The sequence below is a fragment of the Globicephala melas genome, chromosome 7 (genome assembly GCF_963455315.2).
Source record: "Globicephala melas chromosome 7, mGloMel1.2, whole genome shotgun sequence".
Taxonomy (NCBI): Eukaryota; Metazoa; Chordata; class Mammalia; order Artiodactyla; family Delphinidae; genus Globicephala; species Globicephala melas.
The window spans coordinates 93,896,314-93,915,819 of record NC_083320.1 but is presented as its reverse complement, the minus strand read 5'-3'; the positions used below and the strand labels follow the sequence as shown (position 1 = coordinate 93,915,819).

General features: G+C 37.3%; 1 protein-coding gene across 14 annotated transcripts in view; it reads left to right on the top strand.

Annotated features, from left to right (window-relative positions):
* The window catches only part of CCNT2 (cyclin T2), a 50,139-nt gene that overhangs the window by 12,634 nt on the left and 17,999 nt on the right, over nucleotides 1-19,506 (top strand). For 6 of the 14 annotated variants that reach the window (XR_009564652.1, XM_060302511.1, XM_060302509.1 and 3 more), the window contains 2 exons: nucleotides 16,464-16,592; nucleotides 18,420-18,480. Coding sequence is in view for 12 of the 14 variants with exons in the window: in XM_060302511.1 (XP_060158494.1) it covers nucleotides 16,464-16,592; nucleotides 18,420-18,480 (190 nt within the window). In the remaining 2 variants the exon portion in view is untranslated. Of the gene's footprint in view, nucleotides 1-11,972; nucleotides 12,714-13,128; nucleotides 13,271-13,811; nucleotides 14,255-16,463; nucleotides 16,593-18,419; nucleotides 18,481-19,506 lie in introns of those variants that run through there. The other 8 variants (XM_060302513.1, XM_060302515.1, XM_060302514.2 and 5 more) reach the window with 7 other exon arrangements.

Here is a 19,506-nt window from a genome sequence, read left to right as displayed (position 1 = left end):
CCAGCACCACTTACTGAAGAGGCTGTCTTTTCTCCATTGTATATTCTAGCCTCCTTTATCAAAGATAAAGTGACCATATGTGCATGGGTTTATCTCTGGGCTTTCTATCTTGTTCCATTGATCTATATTTCTGTTTTTGTGCCAGTACCATACTTTCTTGATTACTGTAGCTTTTTAGTATAGTCTGAAGTCAGGGAGCCTGATTCCTCCAGCTCCGTTTTCTTTCTCAGGGTTGCTTTGGCTATTTGGGCTCTTTTGTGTTTCCATATAAATAGTGAAGTTTTTTGTTCTAGTGCTGTGAAAAATGCCATTGGTAGTTTGATAGGGATTGCACTGAATCTGTAGATTGCCTTGAGTAGTATGGTCTTTTTAACAATGTTAATTGTTCCAATCCATGAACACAATACATCTCTCAATCTGTTTGTGTCATCTTTAATTTCTTTCATCAGTGTCTTATAGTTTTCTGCATATAGGTCTTTTGTCTCCCTAAGTAGGTTTATTCCTAGGTATTTTGTTGTTGTTGTTGCAGTGGTAAATGGGAGTGTTTCTTTAATTTCTCTTTCAGATTTTTCATCATTAATGTATAGGAATGCAAAAGATTTCTGTGCTTTAATTTTGTATCCTGCTACTTTACAAATTCATTGATTAGCTCTAGTAGTTTTCTGGTAGCATTTTTAGGATTCTCTATGTATAGTATCATGTTATCTGCAAACAGTGACAGTTTTACTTCTTCTTTTCCAATTTGGATTCCTTTTATTTCTTTTTCTTCTCTGATTGCTATGGCTAAAACTTCCAAAATAATGTTGAATAAAAGTGGTGAGAGTGGGCAACCTTGTCTTGTTCCTGATCTTCGTGGAAGTGCTTTCAGTTTTTCACCATTGAGAACGATGTTGGATGTGGGTTTGTCATATATGGCCTTTATTATGTTGAAGTAAGTTCCCTCTATGCCTACTTTCTGGAGGGTTTTTATCATACATGGGTGTTGAATTTTGTCGAAAGCTTTTTCTGCGTCTGTTGAGATGATCATATGGTTTTTCTCGTTCAGTTTGTTAATATGGTGTATCGCATTGATTGATTTGCATATATTGAAAATATTGAAGAATCTTTGCATTCCTGCAATAAACCCCACTTGATCATGGTGTGTACCGTTTAATGTGCTGTTGGATTCTGTGTGCTAGTATTTTGTTGAGGATTTTTGCATCTATGTTCATCACTGATACTGGCCTGTAGTTTTCTTTCTTTGTGACATCTTTGTCTGGTTTTGGTATCAGGGTGATGGTGGCCTTGTAGAATGAGTTCGGGAGTATTCCTCCCTCTGGTATGTTTTGGAAGAGTTTAAGAAGGATAGGTGTTAGCTCTTCTCTAAATGTTTGAATTCACCTGTGAAGCCATCTGGTCCTGGGCTTTTGTTTGTTGGAAGATTTTTAATCACAGTTTCAATTTCAGTGCTTGCGATCGGTCTGTTTATATTTTCTGTTTCTTCCTGGTTCAGTCTCAGAAGGTTGTGCTTTTCTAAGAATGTCCATTTCTCCCAGTTTGTTCATTTTATTGGCATACACTTGCTTGTAGTAATCTCTCATGATCCTTTGTATTTCTGCAGTGTCAGTTGTTACTTCTCCTTTTTCATTTCTAATTCTGTTGATTTGAGTCTTCCTTTTTTCTTGATGAGTCTGGCTAATTGTTTATTAATTTTAGTTTTTAGTTTTACTGATCTTTGCTATCATTTCCTTCATTTCTTTTTCATTTATTTCTGATCTGATGTTTATGCTTTCTTTCCTTCTGCTAACTTTGGTGGGTTTTTGTTCTTCTTTCTCTAATTGCTTTAGGTGTAAGTTTAGGTTGTTTATTTGAAATTTTTCTTGTTTCTTGTGGTAGGATTGTATTGCTATAAACTTCCCTCTTAGAACTGCTTTTGCTGCATCCCATCGGTTTTGGGTTATCGTGTTTTCATTGTCATTTGTTTCTAGGTATTCTTTGGTTTCCTTTTTGATTTCTTCTCTGATCTCTTGGTTAAGTAATGTATTGTTTAGCCTCCATGTATTTGTATTTTTTACAGATATTTTCCTGTAATTGATATCTAGTCTCATAGCATTGTGGTTGGAAAAGATACTTGATACGATTTAATTTTTCTTACATTTACCTAGGCTTGGTTTGTGACCCAAGATATCTATCTTGGACAGTGTTCCATGAGCACTTGAGAAGAAAGTGTAATCTTCTGTTTTTGGATGGAATGTCCTATAAATATCAATTAAGTCCATCTTGTTTAACGTATCATTTAAAGCTTGTGTTTCCTTATTTATTTTCATTTTGGATGATCTGTCCATTGGTGAAAGTGGGGTGCTAAAGTCCCCTACTATGATTATGTTACTGTTGATTTCCCCTTTTATGGCTGTTAGCATTTGCCTTAGGTATTGAGGTGCTCCTACGTTGGGTGCATAAATATTTACAATTGTTATATCTTTTTCTTGGATTGATCCCTTGATGATTATGTAGGGTGCATCTTTGTTTCTTGTAATAGTCTTTATTTTGGAGTCTATTTTGTCTGATTTGAGAATTGCTACTCCAGCTTTCTTTTGATTTCCATTTGCATGGCATATCTTTTCCCATTCCCTCACTTTCTGTCTGCATGTGTCCCTAGGTCTGAAGTGGGTCTCTTGTAGACAGCATATATATGGGTGGTGTTTTTGTATCCATTCAGCCAGTCTGTGTCTTTTGGTTGGAGCATTTAATCCATTTATAGTTAAGGTAGTTATTGATATGTATGTTCCTATTACCATTCTCTTAATTGTTTTGGGTTTGTTATTGTAAGTCTTTTCCTCCTCTTGTGTTTCCTGCTTAGAGAAGTTCCTTTAGCATTTGTTGTAGAGCTGGTTTGGTGGTGCAGAATTCTCTTAGCTTTTGCTTATCTGTAAAGGTTTTAGTTTCTGCATCCAATCTGAATGAGATCCTCTCTGGGTAGAGTAATCTGGTTGTAGGTTTTTCCCTTTCATCACTTTAAATATGTCCTGCCACTCCCTTCTGGCTTGCAGAGTTTCTGCTGAAAGATCAGCTGTTAACCTTCTGGGGATTCCCTTGTATGTTATTTTTCCCTTGCTGGTTTTAATATGTTTTCTTTGTATTTAATTTTTGATAGTTTGATTAATGTGTGTCTTGGCATGTTTCTCCGTGGATTTATCCTGTATGGGACTCTCTGTGCTTCCTGGACTTGATTGACTATTTCCTTTCCCATATTAGGAAAGTTTTCAACTGTAATCTCTTCAAATATTTTTTCAGTCCCTTTTTTTTTTCTCTTCTTCTTCTGGGATCCCTGTAATTTGAATGTTGTTGCGTTTAATGTTGTTCCAGAGGTCTCTGAGATTGTCCTCAATTCTTTTCATTCTTTGTTCTTTATTCTGCTTTGCAGTAGTTATTTCCACTATTTTATCTTCCAGGTCATGTATCCGTTCTTCTCCCTCAGTTATTCTGCTATTGATTCCTTCTAGAGAATTTTTAACTTCAGTTATTGTGGTGTTCATCACTGTTGGTTTGCTCTTTAGTTCTTCTAGGTCCTTATTAAACATTTCTTGTATTTTCTTCCTTCTATTTCCAAGATTTTGGATCATCTTTACTGTCATTACTCTGAATTCTTTTTCAGGTAGACTGCCTATTTCCTCTTCATTTGTTAGGTCTGGTGGGTTTTTATCCTGCTCTTTCATCCGCTGTGTATGTCTCTGTCTTCTCATTTTGCCTAACTTGCTGTGTTTGGGGTCTCCATTTCGCAGGCTGCAGGTTCGTAGTTTCCATTGTTTTTGGTGTCTCCTTCCAGTGGGTAAGGTTGGTTCGGTGGGTTGTGTAGGCTTCCTGGTGGAGGGGACTAGTGCCTGTGTTCTGGTGGATGAGGCTGGATCTTGTCTTTCTGATAGGCAGGACAGCATCTGGTGGTGTGTTTTGGGGTGTCTGTGACCATGATTTTAGGCAGCCTCTCTGCTAATGGGTGTGTTTGTGTTCCTGTGTTGCTAGTTGTTTGGCATAGCGTGTCCAGAACTGTAGCTTGCTGCTTGTTGAGTTGAGCTCGGTCTTGGCTTTGAGATGGAGATCTGTGGGAGAGCTTTCGCAGTTTGATATTATGTGGGGTCGGGAGGTCTCTGGTGGACCAGTGTCCTGAACTCGCCTCTCCCACCTCAGAGACACAGGCCTGACACCCTCCCAGAGCACCAAGACCCTGTCAGCCACACAGCTCAGAAGAAAAGGGAGAAAAAAGAAAGAAAGAAAAGAAATAAATAAAATAAAGGTGTTAAAATTAATTATTAAAAATAATAAAAGTAATTTTAAAAAGAAGGAAAGAAAGAGTGCAACCAAACCAAAAAAAACAAATCTTCCAATGATAACAAGTGCTAAAATCTATACTAAAAAACAAAAACAAAAAACGGACAGTCAGAACCCTAGGACAAATGGCAAAAGCAAAGCTATACAGACAGAAATCACACGAAGAAGCATACACATACACACAAAAAGAGAAAAAGGAAAAAATATATATATATAAAAAATTAAAAAAGGAAGGGAGCAACCAAATCAATAAAAATCTACCAGTCATAATAAGCTCTAAATACTAAACTAAGATAAACATAAAACCAGAAATAAATTAGATGCAGAAAGCAAACCCCAAGTCTATAGTTGCTCCCAAAGTCCACCACCTCAACTTTGGGATGATTTGTTGTCTATTTAGGTATTCCACAGATGCAGGTACATCAAGTTGATTGTGGAGATTTAATCTGCTGCTCCTGAGGCTACCTGGAGAAATTTCCCTTTCCCTTCTATGTTGCACAGCTCTTGGGGTTCAGCTTTGGGTTTGGACCCACCTTTGCGTGTAGGTTGCCTGAGGGCATCTGTTCCCCACCCAGACAGGACAAGGTTAAAGAATTGGCTGATTCGGGGGCTCACTCAGGCTCTGGGGTGGGGAGGGGTATGGATGCAGGGCGAGGCTGCGGCAGCAGACAGCAGAGGCCAGCAGGACGTTGCACCAGCCTTAGGCGCACCGTGTGTTCTCCCAGGGAAATTGTCCCTGGATCACGGGACCCTGGCAGTGGCGGGCTGCACAGGCTCCCGGGAGGGGCGGTGTGGACAGTGACCTGTGCTCGCACACAGACTTCTTGGTGACTGCAGCGGCAGCCTTAGGGTCTCATGCCCATCTCTGGTGTCCGTGCTGATAGCCACGGCTCGTGCCTGTCTCTGGAGCTCATTTAGGCGGTGCTCTGAATCCCCTCTCCTCGCACACCTGGAAACAGTGGTCTTTTGCTTCTTCGGCAGCTCCAGACTTTTTCCGGACTCCCTCCCAGCTAGCTGTGGCGCACTAGCCCCCTTCAGGCTGTGTTCACGCAGCCAACCCCAGTCCTGTCCCTGGGATCTGACCTCTGAAGCCTGAGCCTCAGCTCCCAGCCCCCGCCCGCCCCGGTGGGTGAGCAGACAAGCCTCTTGGGCTGGTGAGTGCTGGTCAGCACCGATCCTCTGTGCGGGGATCTCTCCGCTTTGCCCTCCGCACCCCTGTTGCTGTGCTCTCCTCCGTGGCCCCGAAGCTCCCTGCTCCACCACCCGCAGTCTCTGCTTGCGAAGGGGCTTCCTAGTGTGTGGAAACCTTTCCTCCTTCACAGCTCCCTCCCACTGGTGCAGGTCCCGTCCCTATCCTTTTGTCTCTGTTCTGTAGCTTGCTCCATATGTAGATGTAGTTTTGATGTATTTGTGGGGAGGAAGGTGATCTCCATGTCTTACTCCTCCACCGTCTTGTAGGTGCAAATTCACCATCTGAATCATTTTTTTAATGTCTGTTAGTTTGGAGGTGTGTTGGTTTGTTAAATTTTTTGGTGTTTTTAATTGTGGTAAAATATAACATAAAATGTAACATTTAAACCATTTTTAAGTGTACAGTTCAGTGACATTAAGTACATTCACATTGTGTGCACCCATCCCCACCATCCATCCATATCCAGAACGTTTTATCTTCACAAACTGAAAGTCTGTTTTGTAATCAAACTTCACATTTCCCCTTTCTCCCCACCCCCAGCAACCACCATTCTACATTGCTATGAATTTCACTATTCTTGGTACCTCCTGTAAGTGGAATCTTAAAATATTTGAACTTTCGTGTCTAGCTTATTTCACTTTACCTGATGTCTTCAAGATTCGTGTTTGTTGTAGCATGTGTCAGAATTTCCTTTCTTTCTAAAGCTGAGTAATATTCCATTGTATGTTTGTACTACAGTTGTTCATCCATTTTAATTTGTTAATGGACAGATGGATAGCTGCTATAAACATGAATATACAGATTGCTCAATTCCTTGCTTTCAGTATTTCAGGGTGTATACCCAGAAATGGATTTACTGGATCACATTGTAATTCTGGGTTTAATTTTTTGAGGAACTGCCGTACTGTTTTCCATAGCAATAGCACCATCTCATATTCCAACTAGTAATGCACACAGATGCCAATTTCACATCCTCACCAACACTCTTTTTTGGTGTTTTTGGCTGCATTGGGTCTTTGTTGCTGCGCACAGGCTTTTCTCTGGTTGCAGAAAGTGGCTACTCTTCATTGCTGTGGCTTCTCTTGTTGCAGAGCACGGGCTCTGGGCATGTGGGCTCTAGAATGCAGGCTCAGTAGTTGTGGCGCATGGGCTTAGTTGCTCCACAGCATGTGGGATCTTCCCAGACCAGGGCTCGAACCCATGTCCCCTGCATTTGCAGGCGGATTCTTGACCCCTGTGCCACCAGGGAAGCCCCACCAACACTTACTCTTCTGGTTTTCTGATAATAACCATCCTAACAGGTGTGAAATAATATTTCATTGTAGTTTTGATTTGAGATTCTCTGATGACTACTGGTGTTGAGCATCTTTTCATGTGATTATTGGTCATTTATCTTCTTTGGAGAAATGTCTACTCAAGTCCTTTGTCCATATTTTAGTTGAGTATTTTGTTGTTAAGTTGTATGAGTTCTTCATATACTCTGGATATTGATCCCTTATCATATACATGATTTGCAAGTATTTTCTCCCATTCTGTAGGCCAACTTCATATATATGTGTATATATATATATATATAAAAAATATATATATTTTAGTGCACAAAAGGTTTTAATTTTGATGAAGTCCAAATTTTTTCTTTTGTTGCCTGTGCTTTCTTTTTTTTTTCCCGGCAGTACGCGGGCCTCTCACTGTTGTGGCCTCTCCTGTTGCAGAGCACAGACTCCGGACGCACAGTCCCAGCGGCCATGGCTCATGGGCCCAGCCGCTCCACGGCATGTGGGATCTTCCCAGACCGGGCCACGAACCCATGTCCCCTGCATCGGCACCAGGGAAGCCTGTTGCCTGTGCTTTTGGTGTCATATCCAAGAAATCATTGCTGGGCTTCCCTGGTGGCGCAGTGGTTGAGAGTCCGCCTGCCGATGCAGGGGACATGGGTTTGTGCCCTGGTCCAGGAAGATCCCACATGCCGTGGAGCGGCTGGGCCCATGAGCCGTGGCCGCTGGGACTGTGCGTCTGGAGTCTGTGCTCTGCAACAGGAGAGGCCACAACAGTGAGAGGCCCGCGTACTGCGGGGAAAAAGAAAAAGAAATAATTGCCAAATCCAAAATTATAATCCAAAATTATTTCCCGTATTCTTCTAAGTTTTATAGTTTTAGTTCTTACATTTAAGTCTTTGGTCCATAGTGAGCTAATTTTTATATGTGGTGTAAGGTAAGGGTCTGATTTTTGCATGCGGATATTGTTTTCTCAGTACCATTTGTTGACTTTTTTTTTAAGCAGTTCTTTCTAGTGTGATTTTTGTTGCTTAGGGACAACTCTTCTAATTTTTTTCTTATAGTATCTTTGTGAGACCTAAATACTTTTTGTGATACTCACTTTTTTCAGAGATTAGTTTTCCTGAGTTTTAAGTAGATGTGTTTCAGAGGAGCTTTTCTAACTTCACTGTTATTTTGTGTGATATTCAGAAATGTAGCAGGTTGCTTTCTGGGGTTTCCTGGCTGTGTTCCCCTACCTCATTTTTATCTCTGCTTTGCCTTGTACCTGTCCTGCCAATTTTGCTTTTTGTTCCCAGAAGTTTTTCTTCAATATGGAGTCCTGGAAGAGAGCCTTGGGAGATCAGTTTCAAAAGTTCATAGAAGTTAGCTTCAACCCTTTAAGCCTTATTCTAGGCCTCATGCATTCATCCACTTAATTGGACTTGACAAAATTTTTCCCAGGTTTAGCTGCTGTTATCAAATTGACCTGCCATGGTTTCCAGTGGGTGCCTGTTGGCTACTTTGAGTTTCTTCTGTTATCAAGTCCAGCACATGCCCCATTACTTCCCTTTCCTTACTGCATAGATGCTGATACTGTAGGTATTGTGGTTACAGTAGCCTGTTTTCTCCTCTCCCATTTGTATTTTGGGATTTCCTTGTTAAGTGGTGTGGTTATAAGCATCCATAGGCTCTTGGTTTTGCTATCTTGTTACTCTGATTTTCTGTGGAGATTTGAGGAAGCAAGAAGATTTGAGTAAGCAAGAAGATCCATCAGAGAGAGTTTGATAGACATATGAAAGCATGTGATATTCTTGTTAGATTATTTTTCAGATTGATTCTGAAAAGAGCTCAAAGTTTTTAAAAAAAGCTTTAAGGTTATTTTGAAACATGGTGCTCTATATGTCTAGTTACATATGTTGACTGGTGGAATGTATTGACCATATCTTATACAAGTCTTTATAAAGTCTTCATGAAGCAGCTTTTTTCCCTCAAAATTAAATGATTGTAAAATATTCATATAATTCATACTTTTTTTCGTGCACACACACATACTTGTGTCTGCTAGTCTTGTTAGTTCATATGCTTCTTTGATGGCTTTAGCTTATTTGTCCCAGAACTAAGAAAGTATTTTATACAACTTGGTGATGTGGTAATTCTAAACTGAGCCTGGTCTATAGAATAGAGCAGATTTTTATGTTAACAAATATGCAAAGAGTGTTTGCATTAGCCAAGGCACACAAAGGTCTCTGTATGAAGACTGACTTTATGTAATTTATAAACTGATTTTGAAGGCATAACAAAGATATTTTTAGTACATAAAATTGTTTACAGTAATTTTTTTAAGTGAAAATCAGATTATATCACTATACATTCTACTATAAACATGTGTACACATTCTAGGGAATGAGGAAAGTGATAAAAACATCCTTACCACCCCACAGCATTTTGGGGCATTAACTTAATATTTTATACTTAAATATAAGTTGTGGTCCTAGTTGTAATGCTGGCATGTTAAGTACTCCGTGTATGTCATATTTAAGGAAATAGATGTGATGTGAACTAATGGGCATAGGGTTTCTTTTGCGGGTGATGAAAATATACCTTAAATTCACCAGTTTAGAATGTGTAATTCAGTGGGTATATTTATAGAGTTATGCAGACATTATCACAATCTAAGTGTATAGTACTTTCATCACCCCAAAAAGAAACCCCATGCCTATTAGCAGTTCGCTGATTTTTCTCCCCCCTCCCAATCCTGGACAACCATTCTGTCTCTGTAGATTTGCCTATTCTGGACATTGCATATAAATGGAATTATGCAATATGTGGTATTACACTTAGCATAATGTTTCCAAGATTCGCCCATGGTGTAGCATATATTAGCACTTCATTCCTTTTTACTGCTGAGTAACATTCCATTCATTGTGTGGATATACCTCATTTTATTCGTCCATTTATCAGTTTGTGGACATCTAGGTTGTTTCAAATTTTTTGCTATTGTGAATAATGCTGGTGTGAACATTCGTGTGCAAGGTTTTGTGTGGAGTTAAGGTTTTGTTTTCTCTTGAGTATATATCTGGGAGTGGAATTGCTAGATTGCATGGTAAACCTAGACCTCAGTAATCTTAGGTAGCTTTTTTTTTTAAAATATTTTATTTATTTATTTATTTTGGCAGCACCGGGTCTTAGTTGTGGCACATGGGATTTTCCTTGTGGCGTGAGGGATCTTTTAGTTGAGGCATGTGGACTTCTTAGTTGCTGCATGTGGACACTCAGTTGCAACATGCATGCGGGATCTAGTTCCCTGACTAGGGATTGAACCCGGGCCCCCTGCATTGTGAGTGAGGAGTCTTACCCACTGAACCACCAGGGAAGTCCCTTGGGTAGCTTTTTAAAAGACATTTTGTGAAACTGCCAAATGGTTTTCCAAAGTATTCATACCATTTTACCTTCCCATAAACAGCGTTAAATGGTTCCACTTCCTCCACATCTTTGCCAACACTTAAACTGGCTTTTTTCAAAATTATGGTTATCCTAGTGAGTGTACAGTAGTATCTCATGGTTTTGATTTGCATTTCCGTAGTGATTAATGGTCTGGAGCATCTTTTCTTGTGTGTGTTGGCTGTTTGTATATGCTTAAGCCTTGAACAGTACAGGGTTTAGGGACCCCACCCCCCCCACACTAGGAAATATGCATAGAACTTTACCGTTGCCCTGCCCTCTGTATACAAGGTTCTACATCTGTGGATTCAACCCACTGCAGTTGCTAAGGCACTGTAGTATGTATTTATTGAAAAAAAAAATCTAAGTTGTAGGACGTCTTTATATATTCTGGGTAATAATCGCTTATCAGAAAAATAATTTGAGAGTATTTTCTTCCATTCCATTGCTTGTCTTTTTCACATTCTTGATGGTGTCATTTGTAGCACATGTATCCAATTTATTAATATTTTTCTTTTGTCACTTGTGCTTTGGTATATCTAAGAAAGCATTGCCTGATCCAAAGTTATGAAGATTTATTGCTGTATTCTTATAGGAGTTTTTTTAAATAGCTTTAGTGCTTACATTTTGTCCTGTGATCCATTTTCAGTTACTTTTGGTTTGTGGTGTTAAAGAGGGAGGGATGGACTTCATTTTTTTGCATGTGATTATATGGTTGTCCCAGCACTATTAGGTGAAAAGACTGTTTATTGAATTATCTTGACACTCTTGTTGAAAAATAAGTTGACCATAAATATAATGTTTATTTCTGAACTCTTTGTTCTATTCCACAACCTATATGTCTTTATGCAGTACCACATAGTCTTGATTACTGTAGCTTGTAAGTTTTGAATTCAGGAAGTATGAGTCTTTCAACTTTGTTCTTCTTTTTCAAGGTTGTTTTGGTTATTCTCTGTCCCTTGCATTTCCATATGAATTTTAGGATCAGCTGGTCAGTTACTGCAGAAAAGAAGCTGGGATTTGACAGGGATTGTGTGAATCTGTAGATCAATTTGGAGAATCAAGCCATCTTCACAGTATTAATTCTTCTATAATATTAGTTTTTGTTTGTTTAGCCATCTGAAGAAAAGTGGTTTTTTTAAGGTTTATGTGGTATGATAGAATACATATGCAACGTTAATGTTCTTATTTCACAGTACTATGATTGTTTATTATGGGCTGGTAGGAGCTGAATATGTAAGGGAGAGTTGAACACCAACATTTGAAATGCTAAGGGTATTTTAAACTATAAATTGATTTTTTTTGTAACAAATTCATAATGATGAGGTACTCCTCAATAAATAAATTTTAAAATGCCAAATTGTGTTAAGCATATTAAATGTATTTAAGTATAATGTAATTACTCTGGAAATCAAGCCCTGTTCTCTTCATCAGTACTATTTTTCAGCCATACTGAATACTAGTATTTTTTCAGTCTTTATTAAGCCAGCTCTTTTTAAAATGTAACTAGATGTTCCAAATAACATCCAACCTGAAGATTTGTTTAAATTCTCAACATAAAATTTCTTACGTTGACAGTATTACACTCACACATAATTATATGGGTAGGAAAACAGCTAAAATGCCAGAGTGAGTTAATGACATTTTCTGTAACACTGAAATGTCAGTCTTTTCAGTGCAGTAAAATTAAGGGTTTAAACCCCTTTTTAACATTGTACTGGAATTTTGGGTTAATTTGTTGAAACTTGGTGATCTTTCTTAGTAACAAACGGACATTTTGACCTATTCCATTTTCTTCTTTGTTGAGGGGCTGTTTTTCTTCATATCTAAGTTTTTACTTTACTTTTCCTGTTCTGGGATCCTCTTTCTGTGAGTCTTTGCTGAAGTTAAACCATTACCACTTTTCTGTAACTATAGCCATAGGCAAGTGAGTTCCAGATTCAGACTGTGGTATCTAGAACTAGCTGGATATTTATTAATGAAGCGTCTTCAAGGCACAGAAAATAGTTACTCCTATTCTTAGGGGACAGGAAGTGTTGGGGCAGTTAAGGGACAAGGCAGAAATGGCCTCACCAGCCTGTAGGACCTAAAGATGAAACCTAAGAAAAGATTAGAAAAAGCTGGTTGATGATGTATTAGCAAATAGAAAGCAGACTTGGAGGTCTTTGCTTCTGTTAAGGGCTTTTTTGCATTTAAAGTTGAAGAGTAATAAAACAGCTATGGCTAGTTCTTAAATAAAAATGTATACACAAAGTGTATGCAGAAAATTAACTACTAAAAGAATAAAGACCAGAATGATTTATTTGAAACTGATTTTGATGTAGCCATTTTTAGTGACTTAGAAATCACCCAAGCTTTTTGTTATTGCAAACTGACCTTGCCTCCAACTATCAGGGTTGAAGGCAGCAATGGAGAGTGAAGAATGTCAGCAGTGAGGGCATCATGAGCAGAAGGGGGAGACAGCGGCCAGGAATGGGCAGGAGGAAAAAGATGGAGAAGGAAGGGAGTCAGATCAAGAGGTAGGAATGGAAACATACAAAGGAATAGAATAAGAGAAGAATGTAAAAACAGCTGGAGGGAGAAGGGAAGAGAGGAGTACAAGTGTAATCATTGAAGTAAAGTCAGGTGTCATCATTTCAGTGTTTGAATCTGCTTATTAGTTAGGACTACAATGAACCCTTTAAAGAATTGAGTTTAACCGTGGAAGAAAGAAGGTGAGCGAGAAAGAAGGGAATTTTGATGAGCATGTTAAATCACTTTTTAAATTTAAGATCAACCCTAAAAATACACAACTGTTGTTTCATTTTGCAGCATAGTAATAATAATATTTGAGTCATATTACAATGGGGCACTATTCTAAGTGCTTTACATATATTGATTCATTTAATCCTTACCACAACTTAATAAGCAGATACTATTTCTCCCATTTTACAGATGCGGAAACAGAGCCACAAAGAGAATAAGTAATTTGCCTAGGCTAGTCAGATAACAGAGCCAGGATTCCACTGAGGCAGTCTGACTACTGTGCTACAGCTGGCTTCATCACCTCTACCTCCCCCTCTCCATCATTTGTATGGTATATTTCTGTAGAAATTTGTCTTGTTTTGAGAATGTAATATACCCTTGAAATAGTTGTACATCTGCTAGAGTGACAAACTGTGGACACTATTTAAAGATCAGTTTTTCTTCCCTTTAGTTACAGTAACTTGAGAAAGTTTATTAAACTCAGTACCAGAACACAAAAGATGAATAGTGCATGGTCCCTGTCCCCAGTGAACTGAATCTCAGTTTGTAATTGGTCATTTGAACCAACCAAATGTCTACTCCAATATTGGTGTGAATTCTTTTACTTTGAACCAAGTTTGCTAATGAATGTTTGTTGCCTTCAGAAGTATGCTCACCTTTAAAAGCCACCGACCAACTAGAAGTATTGTCGTTACTTAAAGGTTTTTGAGTTATTTTTGTTTTAATAAGCTAAACAACAAAGTCAGCTTTTCATACAAAAAGCAGTGGTACCTAGTTTGATTACCTTCCTTAGTCATCCTTAAAATTAAAGCCTCGCATGGATAATTCACAAAGTATCTAAAAAGGTGTTTTGTTTTGTTTTGTTTTTACAGCCCTGATGGAGTAAGATGTTTGCAGGCAGTAGAGGAGGAAATGTGAATGGAGGTAGTGGATTTCACCAGGAACTTTGGAAGAGTGTTGGGTATTAGTTGCACTGGAGGAGGATGAGAATTGAGCCCTATTTAGAGGGAGAACAGAAAGACTTCTGTGAGGAGTGTGGGTAAATAAACCAGGAACCTATCCTGAAGATCATTGCTTAGCTCCTTGAATACTTAATTTTTAAAACTTTTTTGTAGAATTTTAGAATCATTCACTAGCATGCATATTTTGTGTCCATTGAGACTGTCTTCTAAGGAGAAGAGCTATGTGGTTTGAAAGTGCTTCTTGATATTGAGGTTTACAAAAAGTCTGAAGAGGATGGAGCTGTGACTGGGAGTCCTAAGAGATTTTACCAAGAAAAACTCATTGGAGACTTTTAGAAGTGCCCTTTAGGCAAGTAAGAGAAATTCTGGATTATTTGGTGTTAGGAAGACAGTTTAAATATTAAGTTCAGTCTAATTTGACTTTTCATTTGAGCCTGTATTGCTTCACTGTTTGACAAAGAGTTCTAGCATTTGAAGGTTGACTTAGCCATTTCCCTCTTAGACATGAACGAGATAATAAATGAGAGATTGTGGGAAACTGAGAGTATCTTCATTTTATTGAGTGTTTCTTGCATTTCTTACCTTGGCATTGGCTCTTAGATTTTTTGTTTTGACATTTGGAATACTCTGAACTTAATATTGGTGCCTTTATATTAATATGTGGATTATCCACATGTCATTCATTAAGCAAGCATTTTGAACAGCAGCTCACAATGCTGGATAACGAATGAATAATTTAGTCTCTGTGTTCAAGCTGCTTCTAGACTGGTAGGGCAGACAAAATTAATAAACCCCAAGTTAGAGTACAGTGTAAGTACAATGATAGAGGAATACACCATTTGCTATTGAATAAAGAAGAGCAATTCACTCTTACTCGGGAATTTTACCTTGGGTGGGTGTGATCTTTTGAGGCAAGCTGTTAAATAGAAAAGGAATTAATCAAACAGACTAGGTAGCAGTGGTAAGAAATTTTCAGTATGTAGACAGAATGACAGAACAGATAGAAGATAATTGTCCACTCTCAGTTATCTTACACTTTCTACATCTCAGGGACCCCCCTGCCCTGGATGACTGCCATATAACTGGTATTTCAAGAATATTGACTAATTTTGGTATTGCTTAATTAAATCTGTTGTAAAGAATAACAGTTTAGTCTGTATCTATGAAAACTAAGAATAAGTTGCTTTTCTGAGCATTCTCAGTTTTTTAAATCATTTCCTGTTGTAATTTTAAGAGACTGAAATAAATTGAAAGTCCAAGATGGAATTATTCAGTCTATTTAAGGTAACATTATTGCTGGTTGTTTGTAGCCAAACTCACTTAATTTTAGATATGTTTTAAAGATTTATACACAGGAAGAGAACTTCGTGAAGTCATTTTTACTCCATTGACTCATCTGCAAATGCAGTTGGACTAGAGAAGGCCCCTTTCAGATCCAAAATCCAGTGATTAAATTTTATATCTCAAGAATATTTATAAGTTGTTTTAAAAGCTATCAGAAGAAAGATCCATCTCCCCTGTATCAAATTTTCTCCTTATGTTAACTACCCAAATCATGTAGCTTGACTTATGCCCCCCTCTCTCCTCCCCTCCTTCTTTTGGCATTGTTTCTGTATAGTGATTGATAACCCCTCAGATGCAGTTAGACTTAGATACTCATCTCTTGAAAAATAATGTACCTGAATCTTGACGTTTAGAAATTATCTTTCCATGAAAAATTTTTTGTATATATTCCTAGAATGTTATTTGAACTTAAATTATGCCAGTTTTCTGAGTCAGCAATTATTTGGTTTACTACTAAGTTTTTGGGTAAATATTTGCTCAAAATTGGTGTTCTCTTAGTATCTTTATAGTGCAATGTTCTTATGTTTCTGTCCCAAGAACATAACTTACTAAAGCTAAAAAAAAAAAAAGTTAATTTTTTCATCTCCAGTTAGAAAGGTTTCTGCTCTATTGGTTTGTCTTACATGTTTATATTCCCTGGTTTTTTAGCTACTTTTAATATTGCTGTATTGAAGTAATAGAGATATTAGGGAGCAGTTTCATGTTCAGAATCCTCTTATTTTGCCTTGTAGATTCTTTTTCTTTTTCTCTCTTAAGCAAGATTGTATAGCTCTTAGCCGCAAAATGAAGCATTGATTAAAAGAATCCTAGTAAGTGGTGACTGCCTCCAAAGGGAAAATCTGGGTATACTTTACCCACTTTTCTTTTTTTCTTTTTTCTTTTTTTTTTTTTTAAAGCTTTGGCTTCATTATTTTGCTTGAGTTTTTTCCTTTACCTCCACAATGTGCGTTAATATTATTTAAACTCTCTTTTAGCTAAAGTGTAAGTCTTTTTCCTTTTAGAATTCTACTTGCAAAACAAGTAAAACAGATTTTATAGACTGAGGTAACTAGTTCTATCTAATGAATAACTTTTAAAAAATTTAATCTCGTCATAGCCCAACTTCAGTTCATACTATTAATATGGCATTCCTTTTTTGCATGCCCCCTCCCTTAGAAAGTAGAAGGTGTTTCCAAAATTTATTTGTTTTTAAATCACCAAATATTATCTTTTCCACAGATAATATCACCTACTGCATTATTTTTGGCTGCAAAAGTAGAAGAACAGGCTCGAAAACTTGAACATGTTATCAAAGTAGCACATGCTTGTCTTCATCCCCTAGAGCCACTGCTGGATACTAAATGTGATGTATGTAAAAATTGGATGTTTTGGGTTTTGAAACCTTTTCATTATTTAGATTTAATAAAAATACAATTCGATTAGTGTTGCCTTCCAATGCTGCTTATTACTATTACGACTTAGGAATGTAATACCAGGAAGTGATCTGACAGAACCATATTTCATGTTATGTTCATGAATTTCATTGTCATTCTGCATCACGTAAAGCTTTGAGTCAAAGGTACTTTTTAAGTGTTTCACATTTTGTTTATCCTCACAGCAAACCTGTGATATATGTAGAGGGTATATCATATCACCTTCATCGTTTGGGTGTATTTAAGACCAGAGATATATAATTCTCTTAAATTGTTGGCAAGTGAGGGAATAGAAAAACCTCTGGATTTATCTCTAGACCAGTAATTACTCTTTTTGTAGAAGTGTTCCTTTATTAATGCGTGTATGCTACTACTATTCTCTGACACATAAAGATTTATTTTACCATGCTTTCATGAGTGTCATTTTGAAATTATTTTTGTTTTCCTAAAGAGTAATATTTACAGGCTGGTTTACAGGCAGCTTGTTCATCACCAATGTTTCAATAGACCTTGTCTGAAAACACCATTTTTAAATGTTCTGACATCTTAAAACAGAAGCTAGCATTCTGGGCCTTTGAAATCCTTTTTCTAGCACTCCTATGTAAGTGAGTTGCTTTATCAGGAACTGTTAACTACTGAATGACTACCAGACTGTATTAATTCAGTTTGATTTGGATCAAGTTTAAGGTCCAAATTAAATATATCTGATTTTATTAATGACAGGTTTTATCCTACATGTTGGCTTTTAGGGACTAAAATATTAATGTAGCTATTCAATAATAGAGAATGTATGATTATTTAAAGTTACTTCTTATAGTTTCTATTAACTTTACAAATTCAGAATTATTTCTTGTGAATGCTTAGGGTATTGTTCAAATAATAGAAAAATCTGTTTTAAAATTCAGTTCAGTGATCTCAAAATGGGCATAAATAAAATTAAAGGTGCTTTCACTCTAAGTTTAGCAATGTGTCCTTAGAAATGAATATTTATATATAATATAGTTTTCTTATCACCTTAGTCAATTGTCATGATATAAGAATGAGATGGCAGGAAAGTTTTCATACCTTTTATTCCCCGAGTAATTACATTAGGGCAATGATTTATTGAAGTTGAGGGAGAAGATCGTCTATTTTTGTCCCCACAGGTGTATGGTACATTGTTTTGGTATTTTATAGCTAAAATTTTTTCTTTTAATCTAGGGGTTTGAGGGATTGTTTTATTTTGTCTTTTCTGAAGAGAGGAATTTAATTCTAAAAAATAACGCACTGACCTACTGTGACAGTCAAGGAATTACTACATGAAATATCCTAGAGTGAGTTGATAAATCCTTTTCTTTAAAGGCCAGTTCGAATTTAATCTTACTTGGGTTGGCGCTTCCTGTCCTTAATGAGTCTTGAAGCACCAATGCCTAGGTAAAGTTTTACGTTACAGACTGGAGATGTCTTTTTTCAATTAACCTACCCCTTTCATATTATTATTTTTAGATTGGTTTTTGTTTTGTTTTGTTTTGTTTTGCTTTGTTTACATTTCCTGTATTAGAAGTAATTGAATTTAGAGTTTCCTATATTAGAAGTAATTGAATTTAGAATTATCACAGAAAATAGGTTTTCTCTATCACCCTCAGTTTTATTTTCTTCATATTTCCAAACTACCTTGTAGTAGTTTGTAATGAATCTATAATACTCATGAGATTTAACAGCCCCATAGTCTAGTAGTGTTATGTTTATTAAGCATTTTAATATTATTATTTTTACCTGGCAGGCTTACCTTCAGCAGACTCAAGAACTGGTTTTACTTGAAACCATAATGCTACAAACCCTAGGTATGTACTTATGTCAGGTATTATTTGTGTGTGTGTTCTTCAGTGCAGTATTCTAAATAAAGGGAAAGATTTCTGGAGTAATTTTATCATTGAAGAAAGTTTCATTTGAAAATAAAGTTTGGTGCCAGAATAGTATTACCTGGTCCTAAGGAAGCCATTTTTTAAATTTTAATTTTGTTTAGCATTTAATTGAATGGCAAACATAGCCTTCAGTGTGATTTCTTATATTTTCAGATAGTTGAGACACAGTGCTTCATTTTGGATTTGCATTGGGGAATAAAATGGTCCTTTAGGGCTGTGGTGTGTGACTGTAATATGTATAAACATACATGGCAGTCCTGCTGTACTAGAGCTTATGAATTTATCACATCATTTTATTGTATTTTTTAAAATATTTATTTGGTTGCGCTGGGTCTTAATTGGGGCAGGTGGGCTCCTTAGTTGAGGCAGGCAGGCTCCTTAGTTGTGGCATGTGGGCTCCTTAGTTGTGGCATGCGAACTCTTAGTTGCAGCATGCATGTGGGATCTAGTTCCCTGACCAGGGATGGAACCCAGGCCCCCTGCATTGGGAGCATGGAGTCTTATCCGCTGTGCCACCAGAGAAGTCCCTATCACATCATTTTAAATGTGACATAGTAGTTTATTTAAATGTTGATCGTCCTTGTCTAAAAGTTATATTGTCTGCAAGGTTTGTGCAACTTAAGTATCTGTAAAAATTGTTTATTCTAATCTTTTACTTTACTCATGAGGAAATTGAGCCCTAAGCAGGTTTTGACTGTGTGCAGTCATATATTACTTCTGGAAGAACCTAGCAGGGTGTAGTGGGAAGAACATAGGCTTTATGGAGATCTGCGCTTAAATGTGTAAGCCTCTTTACTTTCTAAACTTGGTCAGAGTTCCTTTACCTTTCGTACCTCCATCCTGTATGTGCAAGGTGGAATAATAATGTAGCTATAACATTGTGACTTTGAAGATGAAAGATTGTTGTGGTTTTTTTTTTGTTGTACGCGGGCCTCTCACTGTTGT